The sequence below is a fragment of the Barbatula barbatula genome (assembly GCF_947034865.1).
Source record: "Barbatula barbatula genome assembly, chromosome: 6".
In the NCBI taxonomy this organism is placed as follows: domain Eukaryota; kingdom Metazoa; phylum Chordata; class Actinopteri; order Cypriniformes; family Nemacheilidae; genus Barbatula; species Barbatula barbatula.
In genome coordinates, this window is record NC_136765.1 from 531,089 (window position 1) to 555,684 (window position 24,596).

The 24,596-nt window shown below is 41.5% G+C and overlaps 1 protein-coding gene across 1 annotated transcript in view; it reads right to left on the bottom strand.

The window, feature by feature from the left end:
* Positions 1 to 24,596, bottom strand: part of cdin1 (CDAN1 interacting nuclease 1) — a 42,045-nt gene that overhangs the window by 13,824 nt on the left and 3,625 nt on the right. Inside the window, exons 3-11 of the mRNA XM_079458078.1 lie at positions 17,556 to 17,601; positions 16,780 to 16,844; positions 16,494 to 16,554; positions 12,632 to 12,704; positions 8,282 to 8,361; positions 6,750 to 6,799; positions 6,015 to 6,082; positions 5,209 to 5,274; positions 4,452 to 4,557 (exon numbers count right to left, since the gene is read on the bottom strand). Coding sequence (XP_079314204.1) covers positions 4,452 to 4,557; positions 5,209 to 5,274; positions 6,015 to 6,082; positions 6,750 to 6,799; positions 8,282 to 8,361; positions 12,632 to 12,704; positions 16,494 to 16,554; positions 16,780 to 16,844; positions 17,556 to 17,601 — 615 coding nt within the window. The remainder of the gene's footprint in view (positions 1 to 4,451; positions 4,558 to 5,208; positions 5,275 to 6,014; positions 6,083 to 6,749; positions 6,800 to 8,281; positions 8,362 to 12,631; positions 12,705 to 16,493; positions 16,555 to 16,779; positions 16,845 to 17,555; positions 17,602 to 24,596) is intronic.

Genomic DNA, 24,596 nt, shown 5'->3' on the forward strand with positions numbered 1-24,596 from the left:
TACATATATGATTGGAGAGTCCAAATGTATGTTTACATGAGTCAGATATTAATAATGAATAATGGTAATTTCCTAAATGATTGAATTATTTGGTGTTTTACAGGATATATGGAATATTTATTCCATCTTCAAAAATTCTGCAAATCTTTTTGAAATAAGTGATGAACATAAAACTAATGGCTAATGTGCCCTTTACAAACAACACCCAGTCGAAAATGTAAAATATTACAGTCAACGATCTGACAATAAGCTACTTATAATCACACGAAAATGTAAAGCAAACAAAAACGATAAAAAACAATCCAAATGGTCAAGCCACAGAATACTGATATAGCGTATGAGAACGGTGAGAGTATTTACCCTGTGTGACCGCGGGGGGAAATGAGCCATACTGCTGTATTATTTGGCCATAAATCATCTTTGTCAAGTCCTGACAGTATTTTATCAGATCTAACCTTTACAAGCCTCTATTAGAAGCTCTGATAAATGAGCAGCGCACACAAACACTTCTCTTCTCATACATGCTCGTTCAAACACACAACCTGCTTTCTGGGTGAAATGTGGAGAATATCTTTATAAACCTCAGCGAGTGTCTGGTTAAAACATCACTGAAGGATAAATTCAACAGTGCGGGCTGTGATCTAGACTGTGTTCATTTACATTTATGCATTTGGCAGACGCTTCTTTCCAAATCGACGTATATTGCATTCTACTATACATTTGTCTGGGAATGCTGCAATCCCTTAGCTAGCGCCTGCATCTTTCAGATTCACATCACAACATCATTGATGTCACAAAGATTTCACTGTTGTTGGTTTGTGCGTGTCTCAAGTGATCACAAAATGCTGGTTGGAACACACATGACGGAGAATGAGATTTAAAGGCATAGTTCTTCATTTACTCATCCTGAGGTTGTTTCAAACCTGTATAAATGTCTTTGTTTGGTTGAACACAAAGAAAAATATTTGGAAGAATTGTAGTAAGTGAGATTTCTGGGGCATGATGGGCTGCGTCTTAATCAGATCCTCAGATCCAGGCACTGGTAAGGAAGCTGCTTCACTTATTGACTGCGTGAGCGTGTTGTGATACTTCACAGCGGATTATTATTAACAACCAGCAAACCCACATCTCGCTGACTTTATTTTTTTTAATAATAGTTGAAGTACATTTGAAGTACACAATTTGCATATTTTGTTACATATCAGTGCACAAATTTGATGTAATTTTAAATTCAAGTGTTAAGTAGATTGTGTCCCCTGCCTGTCTAGCAATGCGTGTTTATACATAAAGTAAATGTTTGGGTTGTGTTTCATTAAGTTGGTTTGTGCAATTTTGGTAAACAGATTTTAACATGATTTCAAGTAAGGGAACATAGTGAGCATCGATGCTCCCAGATTTTTGCGTTGCATTATGAGAATTTTTAGGGAACAAACGTAGTCAAATCACTGGAAGGATTTCAGTCCCTGCTCAGTGCCCTGACTAGTGAAAAAGAGAGATGATTGAGACGCACCCATTGACTGCCAAAATTAAAATTATGAGCAAACAAACAGTTCTCTGACACCTTAGACTGCCATTATAATCCAGACAGAATTTCTGTTTTTAGGTGAACTGTTCCTTTAAGAGCTGCAGTGGAGTGGAAGGTTTTCAGTGATTGATGAGAAGTTTATCAGAGCCGTTCAGCCTTTTGGCTCACTGTATGAAATCATTTTGTGTATGAAAACCCTTCGGGTCTGTAAAAGTGTTTTTCTGGCAACACAATGTCAGTTCTGTTTGTGCTCGTGCACTCTTTCACACATCCTCATCTTCTATTGTGGGACGGTGCGGAGGGACACATTTTGCCTCACCCACTTCAAGTAAAACACACACAAGGCTTATGATGTGCTTAATATTCACGATCAGGTGAATAATTCTTAACGCAAGCTGTATTCAAGTAGATGGATAACTCAATTATGTGCAGATCCGTCACGGAGTGCGCTAGAATGAGAAGCCAGCGGCTAAGATTGATGGGAAGGTGAAGTGAGCGGCGTCTTTAGCATCAGATCCAGGCAGCGGGCCTGAACACTCGTTCCTCCTCCACTGCTTCTCGTCTTTATAGGCAAAGCGTCATTACCCATAACTCCAGAGACCAGACTTTATTATCAGCGCCGTGTTTTGGCCGCACGTGCACACTATTGTTTGAATGATTAATGTTACCGGTGGCAGAAAATTACTTTATTGTCATTTTGCTAAACATACAGAAGCATTGCTCTTCTCTTTCACATTTAACTAGAACCGACAATTAAACATCATCATAAAAATTAACACAGTCATGACCTCGATGTAGACTGGAACCATCCCACCAGAGCAAATCAATCTCAACAGAAAGTGACCGCTAGGGCTGAAACGATATAGATCGCACCACAAACAAATATGTTCCATAGAGCTTTGATTATTTATTTTTCGATTTACACAATAACGTAACGTCCATGCGTGATCTTCTCAATGAATACAACAACATGCAGTTCCAAACGAAACGCTGCAAAACACAAGACACTAATGGAATCCGCACACGTGTCATTCAGCACTAATTATTAAATGTGAAGGAAACATTCATACGGTGGCAGAGAAAGCAAACTCGCTGACCTTTTCAATATTTTCCTCAGATTTGTATAAACAGAAGGGCTGGACGTCCAGAGCAGATGATACAGTGAATGAGAGGAGACAACGGAGAGACGCTCCAAATGTCAAATGTAAATGTCAATTAAAAATTACAAGCGTCCTCTCTGAAAGGTGCACTCTGAAGGGCCTGACATTCTTTTGACATGCCAAAGTTTATCTGACAAGGCAGCACATCAACATCTGAACACTTGTGACCACTTCTGACCACCCCACCGCCGGTCTTCATATGACCATCTTATACAGGAATCATGGAGCTACACTTATTACTCAAAACCCTTTTTTAAGACATCCAAGACCTCATCGCCTCATCACATTTTAACCGGTATATTACAGTGGGGCAAAGCCAGAAAAACAGCCCCAAAGTATGATGTTTCCACCCCCATGCTTCACAGTAGGTATGGTGTTCTTTGAATGCAACTCGGCATTCTTTCGCCTCCAAACACGACAAGTTGAATTTTTACCAAAAAGTTTTGGTTTCATCTGACCATATGACATTCTCCCAATCCTCTTCTGGATCATCCAGATGCTCTCTAGACGGGCCCGGACATGTACAGGCTTAAGCAGGGGGACACGTCTGACACTGCAGGATTTGAGTCCCTGATGGCGTAGTGTGTTACTGATGGTAGACTTTGTTACTTTGGTCCCAGCTCTCTGCAGGTCATTCATTAGGTTCCTCGTGTGCTTCTGGGATTTTTGCTCACTGTTCTTGTGATCATTTTGACCCCACAAGGTGAGATCTTGCGTGAAGCTCCAGATCGAGGGAGATTATCAGTGGTCTTGTATGTCTTCCATTTTCTAATAATTGCTCCCACAGTTGATTTCTTCACACCAAGCTGCTTATCTATTGCAGATTCAGTCTTCCCAGCCTGGTGCAGGTCTACAATTGTGTTTCTGGTGTCCTTTGACAGCTCTTTGGTCTTGACCATAGTGGAGTTTGGAGTCTGACTGTTTGAGGTGGTGGACAGGTGTCTTTTATACTGATAACCAGTTCAAACAGGTGCCATTAATACAGGTAACCAGTGGAGGACAGAGGAGCCTCTTAAAGAAGAAGTTACAGGTCTGTGAGAGACAGAAATCTTGCTTTTTTTGTAGGTGACCAAATACTTATTTTCCACCATAATTTGCAAATAAATTCTTTAAAAATAAGACAATGTGAGTTTCTGGATTTTTTTTCTCATTCTGTCTCTCAGAGTTGAAATGTACCTATTATAAAAATGACAGGCCTCTCTCATCTTCTTAAATGGGAGAACTATCATAATAATGCCCCACTGTATATACACCAAAACCTGCATTTCTCCATTAGTCAACCATGTTATTTACCACCCGGCTGTAGATGGACCTCCACTATTCGCCTACACAACGATTACATTCAGGCAAACTTTAGCATTTGACCTGTTTAGACAAATATGAACAGATGATACACAATTTCATACCTTGGAAAATGGCGTCTAATACTTTTTAAGGGTTTTCAATTACTCTAAATCGATTGATCAACTTTTAATTCTTTTAAACACCCCGCGGACACCCTGTTATAAATATAACGCACTTCTGAAAATCAGTTACTGTTATAATGACAATGATCTGTGGTTTAATCTAAAATGGTCAAATGTAATGCCATACAGTAATAACACCGTGTATCGTGACCAAGGTTCCTATAACAATTCTCATGAGATGAAAAAGTGACAGAGAAAGAGTTCATGATGATATTTGTCCTCATGAAGGATGAATCGTAATCTCTAGACACATCAATCATTTTGGTGTGATTTACTGACAGTGTTTGTTTGTGTTCTGACCTGTTGCAGTAACTCCAGAATTGTTCGTTCAGGTAAGTCTGATGACTGAGACCATCTCCAAATGATGCTTTGCTTTCAATCCAGTGAACGATGTGATCTTCAACAGCTGCGAGGTCAGCAACACAATGTGTTTACATAAGAGACGTACAGTTGAATTATACGTACGGTTCATGTCAAACGATATTCTTAAAGTGTACATTTTGTGACCCTGGAAAACAAAACCTTATGGGTCAGTTTTTCCAAATTGACATTTTAACATTATCTGAAAGCTGAATAAATAAACTTTTCATTGATGTATAGTTTGTTAGGACAACATTTGGTCGCGATACAACCATTTTAAAGTCTGAGGGTGCAAAAACATCAAAATATTGAGAAAATCGCCTTTGCGGTGTTGCGGTGTAGCAGGCCGTTGTTGAGAAGAAACAAGTTTGTTTAAACGCTCTCTATTGGTTTACCGCTGTAATGATGTTGTGGAGAGAAGATGAACACGAAAGCTTTACATTGAAATCAAACTTCCTAAAGGGCGGCAGCAGCGAGTGAATTTGTAGGCGTTTCTGGACATTTTTGTTAGCGATTTTGCTGCAGTTACTATATTTACGGAAGGAAATTTACAAAAAAACTTTAGTTCATATCCTGATCATTGTTGGCATCATTTCGACTCATTCAATGTTATTTCTGTGCGCCTTATGACTGGTTTTGTGCTCCAGGGTCACATTTAGTACTAAAATAACAATCTGTTCATCTGAAACTGACTCACCGATGGGCACCTCCAGAATAATGTCTGGCGTCTTGTCGTAGCCTTTGGCACGAAGTTGATTCTCATCTGTGTGTACAAGTTTAAATGTGTCATATACAGCTTCATATGCTTTAGTTTGAAGTTTTCAACAACAGCCTCTGTATAAACTACATTTTTTGTCTGTGTGTTGTTGTCTCTGTGTACTGGAAGGTTATGTCACAAAAACTAATTCCTTGTATGTGCAAGCATACTTGGCAATAAAGCTCTTTCTGATTCTGATTACACATTGATAGAGATTGAGATGCCGTAGATTATCAACTTCTCAGACAGTTAAGCTTTCTTTACTGAGGAAACAAAGATGATTCCTTCCATCCGTGTCCATCAGACAACTGAAAAAAGACTATAAAACAAGCACATATGACAGAATAATACCACAGCAGAGCAAAGTGCTGTTGTAATGTGAGGTCATTGTCCGAGTGAAACACCTGATTCCATTAAATCTCACATTCAGTCGTGCTGACCGGCTGTAGGGCCGACGGTTCCGTCTTTTTCTGTTGACGTGGGTCACACGGTGCTGATTATCTTTTGACATCACCTTTGATTAGAATTAATGACCCGTCACATCTGCTGGACCGCTCATTTCCAATCTATTAATGTGAAGTGTGATGCTGTGACCCATCAGGCCCATCACCCTCCATCAGGTCACAGCCCTCTTCTGTCATCCCAACGCAGGTGCGTCTGAACGCTCGGAGGATGTCACTTAACATCCCATCTGTGCAGTGAAACACCAGCGTTCTGTGTGGGTTTATGGGACATTTTCAGCTTACCTAAAAACGCCAGGCGTCGCTCTCTGAGCTTGTCCCGAAGAATCTCCTCGTGCTCTAGGCCGATAGCGCTGTTGACGTGTGGTTAAGAACATACACCCAGAACACTTTAACATTCAATGTCTGCTCTTTATTTAATGTAAAAGAAAATGGTCCACGTGCTGAAGTTCACAAGTACATTTGTAAATCTCGATCTTGTTACCTGTGCTTGTTGCCCTGGAAACGCACAGACGGGTAAGCAGGGTTGCTGTGGCAACAGCGGAACAATGTGTTTATTTTAATATCAGAAGCATCGTGGTTATGTGAACTCTGATCAACACTCCGCATGTACATGTGTTTAATATGATGTTAAGTTTAGAGAAGTTTACTGCTTTCTATTAACAACTGCTTCATAATCAATTTTCTATCCCATGAGGCCAAGGGTACAGAAGAGCCACCCTGGCGACAAAATGTTCATTAATACAAAATATTGAAAAGCAGAGAAGCGGTGGACACCTCACAGGTTTAGGGTTAGACTGCGTGTTTAACAACACCTGAGCATAAATGATGTGGACGTTTGTTAGGTGAATGAACCTGAAGATGCTGGAGATCAGAATGAGACATAACTGAGAAAAGCACATCAGCTGATTGTTGTGGTGTGGAACACAGAGTGCACACGCACAGGTCTTATGTGAGGTAGAGCTCATCCAGTCAACACCTCCTGGTCATTGTGAGGGTTCAAGTTTTATGAGAGGATACTGTTTGATGCAGTCCACCAGCGGCCCGTAACAGCAGTCATTTACTGTGCACTGAAAAGAGCAAAGAAATATTACACCCACACGTTCCCATCATCCTGCGCTGCAACACACACACACACACACACACACACACACACCATGTACTGCAGCACACACACACACACACACACACACCCATCATGCACTGCAGCACACACACACACACACACCCATCATGCACTGCAGCACACACACACACACACACACACACCCATCATGCACTGCAGCACACACACACACACACACACACACACACCCATCATGCACTGCAGCACACATACACACACACACCCATCATGCACTGCAGCACACACACACACACACACACACACACACACACACACACACACACCCATCATGCACTGCAGCACACATACACACACACACCCATCATGCACTGCAGCACACACACACACACACCCATCATGCACTGCAGCACACACACACACACACACACACACACACACACACACACACACACACACACACACACCCATCATGCACTGCAGCACACACACACACACACACACACACACATAACCATCATGCACTGCAGCACACACACACACACACACACACACCCATCATGCACTGCAGCACACACACACACACACACACACACATAACCATCATGCACTGCAGCACACACACACACACACCCATCATGCACTGCAGCACACACACACACACACACACCCATCATGCACTGCAGCACACATACACACACCCATCATGCACTGCAGCACACACACACACACACACACACACACACACACACACATAACCATCATGCACTGCAGCACACACACACACACCCATCATGCACTGCAGCACACACACACACACACACACACACACCCATCATGCACTGCAGCACACACACACACACACACACACACACACCCATCATGCACTGCAGCACACACACACACACACACACCCATCATGCACTGCAGCACACACACACACACACACACACACACACACACACACACACACAACCATCATGCACTGCAGCACACACACACACACACACACACACACACCCATCATGCACTGCAGCACACACACACACACACCCATCATGCACTGCAGCTCACACACACACACACACACACCCATCATGCACTGCAGCACACACACACACACACACACCCATCATGCACTGCAGCTCACACACACACACACACACACCCATCATGCACTGCAGCACACACACACACACACACACACACACACACACACACACACACACCCATCATGCACTGCAGCACTGTTATATTACATTCAGCTTTTTAATGTTCTGTGCATTTTTATCTACTGAAATCTAATCCACATTCACTGATATGCTGCAGTTGTCTAATCGTGTTGAATTATCTCCATGTAAACCTCACATTTTGATGGTTCAATTGAAATCTAGCCTCATGGTCACTAGTGTGGATATAAGAGGACAGTTACAGTGCTGCTGTTGTGAGTGTGTTTATTGTTTTTTACCTGTTCCACATGTTTAGCTAGCAGCGGGTCTGGAATTAAAGTCGGCTCGCGCAGCGTGTTGTTGATGACGTGTCTGGAGGCTGCAGACGCACAAACAGAGAGAAAGACCTCATATATTTCTCTGCAGTGCTTTGGGATGTAAAGATGAATATTTTGCATGTTTCAGCTCCTTTAAACACTATAAATCACCAGATTCATTCACACAAAACACATCCTTCTTCAAACATGCTCACATTTAATGGATTGAATCGCTCCGTGTCATTTTAATAATAATGTATACATGACAGGGACAGAAGGAAACATTGCAAGATGGGAAATTTTTATTTTGCTAATGTACATCTATAAGTACTGCATCGTCACGACGGGTCAACTGTTTAGAAACATTTCTACATGAGACATTCTTTGTACATTTGATTTGAATAAAGAAACCATGAATGAACTGCAAACATAAAGAGAATGTTTAATAAAGCCAAGACGACAAGATTCATTCAGACAAACACTAAATAAACAAAGCAGCTTTTTTACATTTTTTCTTAAGTCACAGTGGTTAGAAAGGCTCTCTGACACACTAAAAGTCTGAGAGGATAAGTTGACCAGAAAACGCAAAGCTTTAAAGATATATGTGATATAGCAGCTTTTATTGCAACAGATACCGTGATAGTACCGTTATTGTGAACGGGCCATAAAAGCGATATGGTGACAGCCCTAAACCCTACATGGATATGACAGAAATGTATTTGTCATTTGAAAGAAGTTGCCCACACGGACAGGCCATGTGCGTCGTCATCATCTTCCAAAAAGCAGAACAAAAACAGACTGCAGTGAAACCCTTTGAGAATCAAAGACCCCTCATGAGTGCAGTGGTATTAGACCCCCTTGCACGCACACACAGGACTCCCTCTCCATCCGTCGCAGAAGAAACGAATGGGTGGCCGTTATCTTCTTCATCCTCCCGCTCGGAGAGAACAAAGCCAACTCAGCAGTCCTCTCCAGCGGCAGCCGGCATTTTCCAGCTCATTTTTCTCTCAGATTGCTACAGTCACACGCAGATCCATACGGCGCGCCCGCGCTCGCCAATGAAGAGAGCTATATTTCCCCTTGAGTTAGGACACCTCGTGACAAATGATAATGGATAATCAATAAAGCGGGAAATATGAGGCCGCAAACTTTATGAAGCCGGGAGACATATTACTCCCCAACAACACTCGTTTCTCTTAACAAAGTCACTACGCGGCTGCGCCTAATAATCCAGGGAAAATCAAAGAACCCGCAACCACATCAGCAATATTGGCAACTTATTCCACTTTAATGGCATTTCCATTGATTTTTCCCCCTTAATGGTACTTTTATAGATTTGATGCTGGTCCTGCAAAACAGTAGTGTGTAACAGACCTCCCCGAAGGCGAGCGCCGGCCGTTAAAGGCCTTGTCTTACCAGGACTCGTAATTGGAGGTGGACGCATTTCACACATCATGCAATAGCACCTGCTTCAAACCCACTCGCCGCCTCCGGGAGAGATGACGAGTGACCGCCGGCCCTCTCCGCCATTTTCTGAGGGACGGGGTTAAAAGCGATCGTAAACAGGGTGACCTTCAAGCTTTCGGCCGAGCATTGACCTGATGAAAATGGAAGCCCGAGCACTAATAAATCAGGCGGCTTTTAAAATGAGTTTACTCTAACGCTCATTCATCACGGCCCGTAATGCCATTTGCTGGCGAGCGAACGGTGCAGTAAATAACAAGAGGCGAGCGGCCGCAGCCTCTGCCATCGGCGCGCATTTATTAAAGACGCCTCCGCGACACTGTAAACACACACCGAATTTAATGTAATTGTCCCGTGTCGACATAAATTCCGACAGAGCGTGTCGTCCTCATCGGAGGAGGAAAATATTAAAGAGGAAAGACGCCCCTCCGTCGGGAGTTGTTCAGGGACGGAGAAGCGCCGTTTGCTAAAAACACAGGCACCTTTAACAACCTCTGATGTGGTGATGAATGGGGAGGTTCATCTCTCCGCTACGATGGGAAAGCCATTATCAGAGGGGGGGAAAAAAACTGGACGGAAAGCTCATTAGAAGGCAGAGCGCGTTGAGGGTCGAGAGTCGTAAAGAAATAACGGATGACAATCGTTATAGCGTCTGACGCCGATGAGCTCCGGAGTTTGTTTATTAATTAAAAACCCTTCCTCTTTTTGTGGTTATAATGGAGAGACGCTCCTCCCCTCCTCCAAAGCGCAACCCGTCGACTCGCAAAAGCCGTCGTACATCAAACTTCATGATGCGCGCCAGAGACGCTCGCCGATAATGCGCCCCTGCTAAAGCTGATTTTCCATGATGAATCTGGGAGCATATAAATTGGCTAATATCTAAAAACATTTACAGATACTAGAGGAATTGACTACTTGCGGGCTGTGATGGATGAGGCTCTTACACGCCAGAGGACAGCTCGGCAAATCTCTGCGGCTGCCTAAAGCCCTCCTTTGATTTTCATATTTACTTCTTACGCGCACACTGAGAATAATGGAGGGGGGGCCGGGGGTCCCGGGAAGGGTTAGTGGGGCAGAACTGATCCGCCTGCACCTGATTGTGTCTGATAGCGGGGCTGTGGCGAGGCTCTGCGCCGCAGTGAGGTCGACTCTACCTCGCTCCACGCTAGTAATCAGTATACTTGTCAAGACGACTGCTTACCTCGCCCGCCTCCTCCAGCTGCTAATGAAGAGAAGAGTCTCATTATTCAAACCCTGAATCATCCGCCCCACACCATTGGCCTTACAGTTGTATGCCCCTGCTCTTTTCCAGTCTGTGGGGAAGTGTAAAACCCAAACGTGACGGCTGTGCGCGATGCTTTTTCAGGGATGCAGATATGACTGAAATTAGTCTTGTTATCGGCAGTATTCACCATGTTTCCAGGCACAAATGGCTGTAATGAAACTGCAGATTAAACGCACAGAAGATAACAGAGGCAAGATGTTTTTAATGAAGCGCTGCGTTCAGAAAATGTCACTGAGATTAGAGTAAAACGGCCACGTTGCAGCAGTGATCCAGCGTTTGACTGGTTGCTTTCTTCCAATCTTCCCCCAGTGACCGCCGCTGTCTGGAGCAGAGGAAGGATTATAGATGTTGATATCATATTCGATATGTGCTGGAAATGCCCTAAACCTATTGATTTATTTACACGCGCATCCGTTCGGTCTGGGGAAAACAGCGTGCGCGAGAAACAGCAGAGAAAAGACTTCACAAACAATCTCAAAGTCGCTATTGATTCCGCTGAAGCGACTAGAGATATATTCAAGCATCCCAATGGCACAATTTCTGTGTCTCTTAAATGCAAACGGGGAATGAAAGACAAATAAAAGATGGTGGAGTGTGAACAGCAGGGCCACGTATATGAGGCTATTGATCCGTGTACTCCTCTGGAAGCTCGCGGACGCTCACGTCTCTGAAAGAGCGAGCAGGGATGATGGATGCGCTTGCCGATAGCTCTGGACAAACCTGTTAGCTAATTGCCACCGAAGACAATTATCCCGGCATTGTTTCACAAGAGCAACACATTACAAAAGTCTAATATCCACACGGGAGATTCAGTAATTCAACAGCCGAGCGAGGCGGGTCATTCCTGCTAAAACACACCTCACTTTCCTTAGATTACCATCACGTGAACCGAGCTGCAAACTGCAGAGAAAGATGGAGAAACTGCTGGGAGACTCTATGAAGATGATGTAAGATTTTCAACACAGCCAGCAAACCAAGAAAACTCATGTGCCTTTAATTCCCACACATTCTGGAGCCTCGTGTTTCACATTTTCATTTTGTATTTACTTCATTTTCTAAATATCTCACATGTTAACCATCCATGATTTATTCTCTACACACCTCTGCACTGAACGTCACGTCTCTGTTGATAAAGCCTAAGACACAGGCGTGTGACGTCACGTGAATCTGTGTTGGTGTGTGCGAGGAGAAGAAAATGGCGGACGGTGAGGGCGGGGTGTGTGTAGTGTGTGTGCACTGCATGAATGCTCAAAGGAAAGGCTTGTCAACTTCTACTGACATCCAGGTGCTGCAAAAGACTCTGACACACTACTGGATATTTCAGTGATGCTCTTCCACAGAGACACTACCCAATAAAGTGAAAATAAAAGCAAGCACCCAGCCATCAGACCAATCAACAGCAAGGATTGATCATGATGAATCTGTAATAAATCTATTTCCTGTGAATTGGAAGAAGAGGGTCAGAGTAAATGGGGGGGACAGAAGTGAGGATGTAATGATGTAAGAAGCGGCGGGTGGTGTAATTGTCAGTAGTGCTGTCAGGAGTCTGTCAGTCATTAGAAAATAAAGACGGGTGTACTCACGGACTGAACCTTCACACTCCTCCATAAAACACTCCACCATCACACGAGCCAGAAGAGCCGGAGACACATCCACCTGACAACACACACAGTGCTTTTGTAAATGGCACACTATTGGTTTGTGTCTTGACACAACACACCTTGAAGAATATAAGCATTTCAGCATTGATCTCTACATGATCATCAAATTTAGTTAAGGATACATGACAACTACATACTGTATACTCTGTTAACTATAGAAGATAACATGTGATTACCATAACATGACAACGTTCATATAGAAAAACTTATTTAGGACTATTTCATGCTTTTACGGACAAAACCTGTTACAACATAATGAGAGCTGTTGACTTAATTCACTCAAGCGTTACAGAAATCATATTTGCTACTAAACTCATAACTGTAGCCTTGTGTTCATAGTGTTAACATATGGCAAAAGTGTCATTGTTTGGGTGTTATGTTTGGTCATTAAAGAGTAAAGATTTCGTGATTTTTTATAATTTGTTTTATGGTTATTGTTGTCTCACTTCTTGACTGACTCTCAAATGATTCGTTCGGCGATTTATCTGCCCAATCCCCTCCTATCTGTATGCTTACTCTGATCTGATTGGTCAGATGGTCTTCTCTGCAGTGATTGGTTAACCGCATGCCGTGTCACAAATGGAACGTATCTGACTCAGAACAGAATTTAAAACAACAGACGACTTGTTTGCGTGATTCAGAGTCGACTCCTATTTTCCCAAACCAATATCTTTGTTATTGGTTGACTTTTGGCTTTACGTGCACTCACAGCAACATTAAACACTGCATGACATGTCATTTTAAGTTACTCTTTAAGAAAAACTGGCTCGGTTTTCTACTTTTTAAATGAAACGTTGTGTGTCTTTATGTCAAAGCATCACTATGAAGCAGAAGTGTAAGTGTAAATGGGGATCAGTTTGTTATATCTGCCTTTTTCATGCATCGGATGGTTTTACTTTTGTCAAATGCTACACATCGTTTTGATGAACTGCTGATATATAAAACATGTTAATGATCTGGATAACCTTTAGCCATGTATTGATAATGAATGAGTTTCCAGAACTGGTATCTGTGGGGTCAGTAGGTTAACTAACACTGATCACAATCTCAATGTAGAAACTACTGAAGAAGAAACAACCTCAACGACATTACAGAGAAACATTACCTGCAATAATAATATTAGTCTCAATAAAAGATCTTTTCCAAAACCTCTCTGGTGTTCTTTAAACTCTTCTGGATTTCTATCAAGTATTTATCATTTTAAACGTTCCTCAAATTTAGATTTTTTTTTGTAGCTGGTTTATGCATATAAAAGCACTAACTGTGATATTAAATGTGATCGCTAATGCAAATCTTGTAAATATTATACAGTTTTTTTTAAATAGCAGAAATACGCCCCGAAGCGGAGGGTCTTGTGTCTCACTAAAGGGGATTATTTCTGCGACACCAGCGGCTGCTTGAACATTATCCTGCTTATTACACGACCACATGAGAAACAAACTGGACATGAAATGTGAATTTCAAATATTTAATTAGCTCATTTCTACAGGACGCAGACCTTCTGCGAGCAAAAGCCATTTACTACAATTCTCTGACCTTAAACATCATTTGTAAATATAATGTCATATATGTTATTAAAAGACATATTTATATTTAATATGTCAAAAGAAACTGTCATAATGATTTGCTGCATCCAGGTTACCGTGTGTTATTAGTTTTAAGCGGTTGTTATCTGGGAATAACAAACCTGCAAATGTTGCGACTGGCCAATCAGAATCAAGCGTTCCAACAAGTCGTGTAATAAGTTTAATCAATGTGCAGTGCATCGAGAAACACATTTAATAATTCCAGGTATTCCAATACCATATAGTGTCTTTATTTTATTGATTCATTTATTATGATTATTCTATTGCAATTATTTTATATACAATGAAAACTATAAGCTATATTAGTAAAAACTGAATTGAATTATGAAACATTTAAGTGATGACTTAATACAGCAGTTTATGTCAGACACTTCAATCCAAATTCACTTGATGCGACTGTCTCCTAACCCTAACATTGAGAGTGTGTGTGTGTGTATGTTGTGCAATGATCACACACACACACACACACACACACACACACACACACACACACACTCCATGTTATTTGAGGACAGTAGCATCAAGTGAACACACACATCATGATGACAGGAGGAGACCGTATTCATCATCATTACACAGACAGAATTTGCTTTCTCACACAAAACTCTGGCCTGTGTTAGCCTGGAGGTGTCGCTCTCTGGATCTATAAGCCTATTATCTCTCTCTCAAATAAACCATATGTGTGATAGTTTAATAAGGAGAGCACGGCGACATCAGAGATGACACTGAAAGATGGCGACATTAGCAGAGGTGTGCGCATTTCACCATGAGAAATCTCAAATTAATCACCAACCCCAGTAACATTTACAGAGGCCTGACGCTTCATTCACATTCATCATTCTGTAATCATGTTCAATAACGCTTGAAGTGCACTCCAGTTCAATCCAACACCAAACTCAAGCACTACACTCATGTCCACACATATGCACTGTCATAATTCCCTTCAGCTTTTATAGTTCAGCTCAGTTGGCCATCTATCGCCTCATAAAACACTAGGACTGTCTCAATTAGATCTGTGTGTAGTATCACATTAAACACTGAGTCCTCCTGACACACTGACCTGAAAGACGAATGTAAACTGGACGTGTAAAGACCCTCTCATCACACGATTCAAAACACTGGCTTCTCAATATAATAACATCACAAAAGTTCAAACCAAATATATACAAAATTTGCTGAAATTACTGATTATTTCTAAAATAATACAACATACAAGATTTAACTCAAACTTGCAGAAAGGAATAAAAGAGCAAGTTCAGCCAAATATCAAAATGATTTTCCATCTCTTTCTTTAGTGAAAGACAAAAGAAGAGTGGTTTTGTTTGATTATCAACATTCTTCAAACTATCTTCTTATGTGTTCTGTCATACAGATGTATACCAACACAATGCTGAATGGATGAAGAGTACAATCTAAGAGAAATCTTTTTTAAAGCAATACAAATTTGAAATCGGAACAAAGTAAAGCTAAATATGTTGACATCGGTGGCAGCTTTACCAACAGCATTAAACCGACATCACATCACAACAAAATGGACTCATAGCTTTACAATCCATATCATGATTTTGGTATCATGACATGATAAATGATTACATCCCTAATGAAAGCCATACTAAACAAAGTGCATGTGATTTACTCCAGAATCAGGCAGAATCACAGATCGGTGTGACAGAAATGAACAAAGAGTTTTCTACAAAAAATCTAAAATCATGGTTTTTTTTGTGCATTCCAAATAATATCAATCAAACTGCAGATGGTTTGTTTTGATTTAAGCCGTAATAACTCAAAACATACAGTAAACTAACACAATAAAACACATGATATTTGAAAAACCGTTTTGGAACCAAACTCTTCTCTTCCCTTTACACAATGAGAGTTTAATGAATCTCAGCTCCGCATGTTTGTTTTGAAACCGTGAGCAGATAAAACTGAGAAACGTGTCACCGTAAGCCCGATTCATGTGTACCTGTATGACCTTTCACCTCTGACACATCACAGATATTATCCACTGACCTCTGTGCATTTATGAACATCACTTCTCAAAATGACACTCAAGTATTTTTCCGTGAGGGATAATTGCCTGAAATCATTGCTTAATAGGCAGAACTATTAGTCCAATCTTTATAAGTGCTAACAGACTCTTTTGCTTTAATGATGTTATGTTTGAATGGTGTGATATGATGCGCTGGAGTCATTACCTCATTGGCCAGCTCCAGCAGAAGCGGATCTGCGGGACGTGTCTTGGCTTCGCTGCGGTACCTTTACAAAAAAAACAACAACAATGAAGGAGAAAGTCAACAAACGAGAAGAGACCAGCCAGAACATGCCAGCTCGGTCCCCGATGGATTCATCATTAACCACCAAACCCTGCCGCTCTGAGGACTGCGGTTACGTGCATGTCCTGACTTCTGTTCTGAGAAATAATGGGCTGATCAGCGACAGAAGGCATGTTACAAACACAACACAACGACGTGATTCTCATACCACTGATAGTATGACTTCACAACATCAGGAGCTTGATGCCTCGCCAGGCTGCGCTTCATTCTCTTCTGAAACAACAAAACAAAAACATCATTCATTTCTCAATCTCTTTATCAGCACTCCTTTCTTATCAATAATAATCTGAAGGAGATCATTTCAAAACATTTGTGCTTCAGAGGGGTCCGGAAACCCCGAGCGCTCACCGTCCTTTCATTTCCCGTTCCACCTCAGAACTACAGGCTGCTTTAATGCCATTCAGCCGGCGTCTTTACCCGGGAACGGCCAGAGAAGCACTTAAAAACGACTTATTTAAAAACTACTAAAGTAATTCTGCCGAGACGGGCCGAGTGAGTGACAGCCGTCAGCCGGATGATGAATGACTCTATTTTCTGCGTCTGCCACCGCAGCAGCGGTCATCCATCATCGTCGGCTGTCAGCCGCGGAAAGCGGCCGTGACAGCGCGAGTCAGCAAACATTTAGCACACGGAGCCGCGCTGCACGGGGAAATTATTATTGTCAGAATAATAATGCTTTAGCATAATTTATTACAGGTCCGGCGAATAAGCAGCGGCTAGATGTTATTAGGCAGATGGAGGGGCAGGCTTGGCAGCGGTCCGCCGGGAGCCGAGCTCAGCCCTCCGCCGGGGCGCATGCGTGTGCGCCGGGGGGAATCCTGCCAGCCAATCGCCGACTTGGCAGTTCAATTACACAGAAATAAGGGGACATTCATCATTCAATTAGGCAGCTGTCAGGCCTCACAAAGGAAGAAAACTTCTAACCTGGTACTCCTGGGAGAAGATGCTCAGAAGAGTGGACGGAGAAAGACTGGAACAAATAAAAAAAGGACAAAGTTAATTACCAGAGAGCGCCGCACGCACACAAAGAGAGAGAGAGAGAGAGAGAGACGAAAGAAGCCACCCTGTAATCTACAGGAACATGAAAACAAGTGTGGCAAAGTTGTTCCAGACGAACACCATAGACAAATGATTCCTGAGAGACGCGAGACAGGGTTACAGAGCACTCAAATGATGGGCTGTTGTGAACACAACACACTTTAACATCCTGCTTTCACTTATAATCCTGATATTATTATATACAGCAGCATCTGCATGAATAAGGAAAACATAGAATATGGACCTTTTTCACATTTCTCAGCAGCGAAAGTCTTCACAGTTGCGGTGAATGGAAGACGACCACAAATATATTTTTTGAATTGTCATTTGTTTAAATAGAGTCTGATGACGGCATTCAAAAGAGTCAATGATGGCAAATTTAGATGCAGTATAAGAAACACCCTCACATTAGTGTTATCCATGTTTTTGCAAATTGATGCAAAGGTCATATAATACAAAATATAGTGTTATCAACGTACAAACATTATGAATATTAGGAAAATAAAAAAACTTTGAGGATTTACGATGCTGATGACCGTTGAACGCATCATCACAGGATTATAAAAAAGGTCCATCTAGTATTTTCCACCGCTGCGATTCATTGACATTATTTCTCACTCAAATAATAAATATGATGATACAATCATTTGTAACTAAGATGTTTTACCGCAGAATAGAAGCAAGTTCTCAGTATGAACCTGTATTTACATTGACACTTTTATCTAAAGCATGTTTTAAATGAAAGACTTAGTTTATGTAAACACATTGCTGAGTGACTATTAATGATTGGAGTGTATTGACAGCAGAAGGATGATTGATGGCGAGCAGCTGCTGTTATGATGGAGCTCCGTGTGAGAGTGTTGGGCGGTTGAGGGGCGGGGGGCGATGGCCTGGACTGGGGTATGCAGACTGTCCGCTCCGGCATGTGGGATTTTCAGAAACATTCCCACTGCAGCTCTGGCCTTTCTTTCAAAAGGAAAACTTTCATGACAGGAAGCTGAAGGTCCCACGGGCCGGTCCACGGATCGCCATAAGCTACATTCATCTCACACGACGCTCAATGTCAAACACCTGGCCAACACACACACCTCAGCTTTCTTTAATTCTACATAACAAACACTGATTGGACTAAAGCAAGTCGTGCAGCTGTTGTGTCTCTATCACGTCTCACTGGTGCTTGATGCATGAATGCAAATCTTATTAATTCATGTTCATAACTTCTTCCTCGCAAGGCCTGATGCAAAACATTTAGGAAATGATATCCTGTGATGAAACCCAAATAAACACCACAGAGATCTAGCTGACATTTAAATGAACATTGAAAGCAATGAGAGATCAAGTTCACACATTGTATTCTGGGTTGGAGTTGCACCTGGTTATAATCTAGAAATCAAACAGCTACAGGTAACTAAAATCACAAGTTATAAGTGCAGGAAACATTCGAGAGAACCCGACTAACATTCACACATCTGTTAGGTTTCAAATGAATTAGAGGCCATAATGATCACGATTACAGGCTAACTGCTGAACGTGAGCTAAACCGCTCTTAATATCTGTATAAACACATCTGTGTCTCACAATGGCCTGAGCGTTGAACTATGGGCCTTCTTTACACTTCAGACACATTCTAACAAAACCTCAAAACTCCTCTTATGTTGGACTGCCTTCACACTGCCACGATTTTGCTCAAATGTGACCCAGATCTGCATGACAGTGTCCATGGAATCTGATCTGAGCCCCTCCATATGTGGTCCGTGATCAGATACAGGTCTGATGTTTTGCAATGCCACCTCAGCTTGAACGGTCATATCGGAATCCATGTGACTTTTGCGTCATTGTAGATCGACATGCGTCACAATTCTGCGCTGACCAAACATGAATGCTGCCTTCACGTGCCGTCTGAAATTCCATAATTCCCGTCTGGATTTAGTAACCTTAAAACACTATAAGTATCTGTTAACACTAAAAGAGAACCGTTTGATAAAGTGTATCCGGGTTTCTGAGAGCACGTGAAGTCAGCATTAAGCCCTTCCATTGTCTACACCACACGCGAGCCGGACATCATGATGCAAAACAAGACTTCAAATCCAATAAGAAATGTGACCACTGGATACGACGTGAAGCAACATGACAAGCGCCTTTGTTGTGGTGTGTGTACATTCAACTTTTCAGTTTTTCATCGTGTAAACGTGTTCTGAGTGTAGTGACTCGGAGAGAGTCAATGATCGTGATTCTTGTCAATAACATCAGTATATCGTGACACATCTGCTGAAGGTGGAATAAATCTAATAATAATAATAATAATTCACTCTTAAGTGTTTCTGGTCATGGAGTGCGATATAGACTGAAAACTTTGTTAGCTTTAGAGTTAAAGGAACAATTCGCCCACAATTGAAACTTCCGCCATCATTTATTCACATTTGAGTTGTTCCAAATGTGTATAAATGTCTTTGTTCTGATGAACACAGAGAAAGATATTCGGAAGAAACGGTTCTTGTACCCCATTGAGTCCCATATAGGAACATTTGCTTTATCCGTGTCTTTGTTCTGTTGATCACATTCACAACAGAAGATATTTTGAAGAATGTAGCACAGCAAACCGGTCTGGACCACTCAATCATTTTTCTGCTAAGAACCGTTTGGTTGACTGAGCGAGTCATTAGAATCCCATCGTCTACAGCCCGTCATTTCTGACATCACAAAACAGAAGGTTTGGAAACACAAGAGCGCCTTGGAAATCAGTTGCTATGACCGTAATTACCCTTTCAAACAACCTACCACATCCTATTAACATGCAGAACCTTTCATATGTGCGGTACTTACATTCTGATCAACTTCACATTTAACCCAACAACACAAAGATATATTTCATCTACTGCACGCTTCTCATGAATGAAAAACTCAAAATTCAACCCAAACTATCTAGAAAATAAAACAATTAAATAAATCAATCAGTTCAAAATCAAGAATTAAAGCAGCAGCAGAAGAAAGAAAGAGAGAAAGCTTTCTGAACTGTTTAGCGTGTGTAATGAATTGACTTTAGTAAAGTATTCATAAGAAGAAGAAGTTAATGAAGGCCACCTGTCTAATGGACCGGCAGACACAACATATGTTCTGATGTACAGTTTAACACGCTCAAACTCATTTCACTCCTAATGATTTCATCACGTGTTCATGGAAATGATTTCATATAGAGAGAGTAACTACAGTGCAGAACTTCATGTGTGTGATATAAGATGAAAACAGCTCTTTATGAAGCTTTTCCACTAAAGTCAATATTTATCACTAAAGCAGAAGTATTTTGTGTGTATGCAAATGAGTCTAATTACACATGCAGATAAGAGCAAACCAACATCTGCCTCGACTTCATCTGCACGACGAGAAAACATTCACTGTGATGAATGTGACGTATCACAAGAACAGAAGTCATGAGGCGCATACAGCCGTAGAAAAAGAAAGTGAAATAGCACACATTTCTATATATCTATATTTCTATACACAGCCCATCACACTGGAACACATGCGCTGTGAAAGCTGTGTAAAGGTTAAAGGTCTCATCATGTGACGTGAACAAACTAAAATAACAGAGAAATATAAAAACTGCCTTGATTTTGATGACTGCAGACCGTGTTTTTATTTCAATTTCATGAGTTATTATGAAAGTCTACACGCTAAATGCGAAACGCTCTAAATCCTGCGTGTCTTTCCTAGATCAACCAACACAGATAAACATTAAAGCACCTGCAGTGAGACTTGCACAAAGAGAGAATTACAAATGTGCATTTCATAAGCATCAGTAGAAATTATGACTGTTGTGTTGCTTAAAGGTCAATCTGAACTTCTTTTCTTTGCAGCATTTGAGTTGTGCAACTTTTGTTTTCATTTTCAGAAAATAAATGCAAATAAAAACGAAATTTTGATTTGAAATTTGGGAGAAATATTGACAGTAGTTCACAGAATGAAAGAATAATGATAATTTACCTCAACACATCCCTATAAATAATAAATTCAGAAAAACAGACAATAATCTCTTATTTTTACCGCGGCTGTAATTAACAGCACATTTACAGTTTGATTATAGACTTCTATAAACCGGTGCGATCATCATTCCAGTCACTGTGGTGTATTTGTGTATGTACAGTATAGAGAGAGTTCTTTTATAAATCAAGCACAAGAGACGTTCCGGCTGTCAGATTATTTCTCAATAGTCGCCTCAAACGCAGACACATATAACCCAAATCCCAGCGTTAATTATCATCAGCTGTGAAAAGTGCCGCTCTGGGTGACAAGATGTGTTCAAGTTATTTCGGTTTGGCCCCGAAGATTCATTACTGCTGAAAAGTGTCAGAAAGAGCTCTCTTTACCCATCATGCACTGGGCTTCTGCAGCGGACTACACTGACCGCCGGCTTCCAGCCTCCATGCCTGCACTGCATCTGATGGCGTATGCAAACACATCCTGAGGCAGAACTCGTGCGCTGTCATGACCGTCTGTACAACACATCCCCGGGACACTCACACTAAATCATGAGTATTCTAGTATAGCACGGTAAACAACATCAGTATGATTTCCGCCATGAGGAAAACGCAGACGCAATGGTGGAATCCCGGCATTAAAATGGATGTTGACGTATAACGTGGAATGGCGCAGAATTTAATCAGAAAAAAATAGCACTGAACTTTAAAGATGCGTTTTAAATATGTGATCTGCCTGTTCTGCGTGTCTCTGAATGAAGCACACATCAAACATCTGTTTTCAGCATATCACTATATGGGGATGTGAACACATCTACTCATCAAAATAAAAACATTTCAATTAACGACGAGACACCCACATGAATACAGTGCCGAATATTATAGGACTTCCTCTATTAGAGTAAATGTAATAGTAAAATAAATAAAAAAAAACATTTAAGGTGTAAAAAACTAAAGATTAAACTGAAAATGCACTGGAGAGATGCCGGTTTATATTAATATAATTGTGGATTTTTTCCAAAAGGTTTAAAGCACTGTAGTAGGTGTCTTACTACAGTTAATGAGTAAATGCTACAGTATACTGAAAGACATTCATGTGGGCAAAAATATTACTTTTGTTACATAACCGCCCGGAAAACACTGAACACAGGAAAATTATAACAAAAAAAAAATGGAATTTGGGGAAAAATAAAGCGTATTTCATAGGGCCGTATTACAACAACATGAAAAGAGTTCAGACATTTAGTTTGAGCAAAGTCTGGTGGATTGAACACAACGGACCAACTGCCCACCAGTGACTGTAAAATCATACTGGACACACAGACGGCCGTCTCTCAGCAGACAGACAAGAAGAAAGAAGCTGGTTAACCATGTAACATGCATGTAATGAGAGGATTATAGCCGTAAGAGTGATAAATAATCAATGAGTCACAAACAAACAACAGTGTCTTTAGCCAAGAAATCAGCATATCAATGACTTGACTCCACAGATCACGCTAGATAAACCCCCAATAACAGAGAAATTAACAAACGCTTGACATCCATTGTTCTGACACTTCTTCAAAAGCATCTCTGCGTTCTTCATCAAAATTCATATTCCCCCAGCGAGCCACGGGCACCATATTGCGGCCCGCCTCACCGCTGATGAAAACCACACATTAGGGCCGATGAAGAACCACATTCAAACACACCCAAAGCAGGAGCATCTGCCAGAGCCCCGCTCTCGGCCGGCTACGGACACATATGCAAACCGGGCGGAACGGCCCATCATTACACCGCGGTTCATTCATGGGGTTGAACGGACGTGCGCAGCCTCGCTCTCCTGGGATAAAGAGCAGGGAGGAGTGACGGAGCTCTGCACTTTTAGCAACGCTCTTCATTTCCAATTCTAATGCTCAGAAGTCAGAGGAAAGGCCTGACTGATGTCACAGCTCGACGGTCGCCCTCATTGTAGACGCTGGCCAGGCGGGGGGTGTGCCCGATTTGCATGCATGTCCATTGTGAGGCGGTGAGAGTGACAGCACCGTGTCCAATTTCAGAAGAGCCGGAGCTCGGCCCGAGAGAGGTCTGGCTGACAGATGACTCTCAACATCTGTGTTACGGGTCTCCAGCAAACACACGACAGCAGTTCATGAAGCCACAGACAGACACACTGCATCCATCGCTGCATTTTTAACCCTCATTATTGACTCGCATTCATCTCACACACAACAGCATTTCTGCACGGAGAAGATTTCATGAAGTGTTTATTTTCAATCAGAAAATACCAGTAAATAATAACTCAAAGATGCTATCGTTGGACTGTATTGCGTGGCTTCTTATTAATGTTTTCTGTTCTTATAGTGTCCAATATGAACCATCATTATGTTCAACAGAAAAATAACCAGAAGGACATGAAGCTGAAACAATAATTATAAATGGCAAAATAATTGTCATTAGCGTTTAATTCGGGTTGGACAACTAATGGAATTTAACAGAAAATGTGTGATATGTGATTACAACCGCCCGTGGTTATGTGACATATAGGTCTGGTCCTGTAAAGTCACGCTAAAACACACTGGTGTCACTGGTCACCACACACACAGTTTAGATTATATCAAATACACAAGACACTTTGCACAAATACAGAATCACAGCAGCTGTGAATGTAATTCAGCTCACGATGAACCAAAAATCATCACCAACCTCAGCAAGTCAAGCTTTCTGTTTGTTTTACATCAGGATTGTCATTTAGGAGCTGGCTCAAATCTCAGAGCATGTCTATATTGTTATACAAAATATGATATCCTGTACGGTGCTAGAAATTACACTTACACAGGCAACGGCGCTGTCTGAATTAAGAAAAAATGACTAAAACTATATTTAGCTCCCACTGAAACTTGAAGGGTTATTTGTGAAGATGAATGAAGGGAAAAACCCAGCAGTGAAGGTAAAGGAATATAGGAAGAAACAG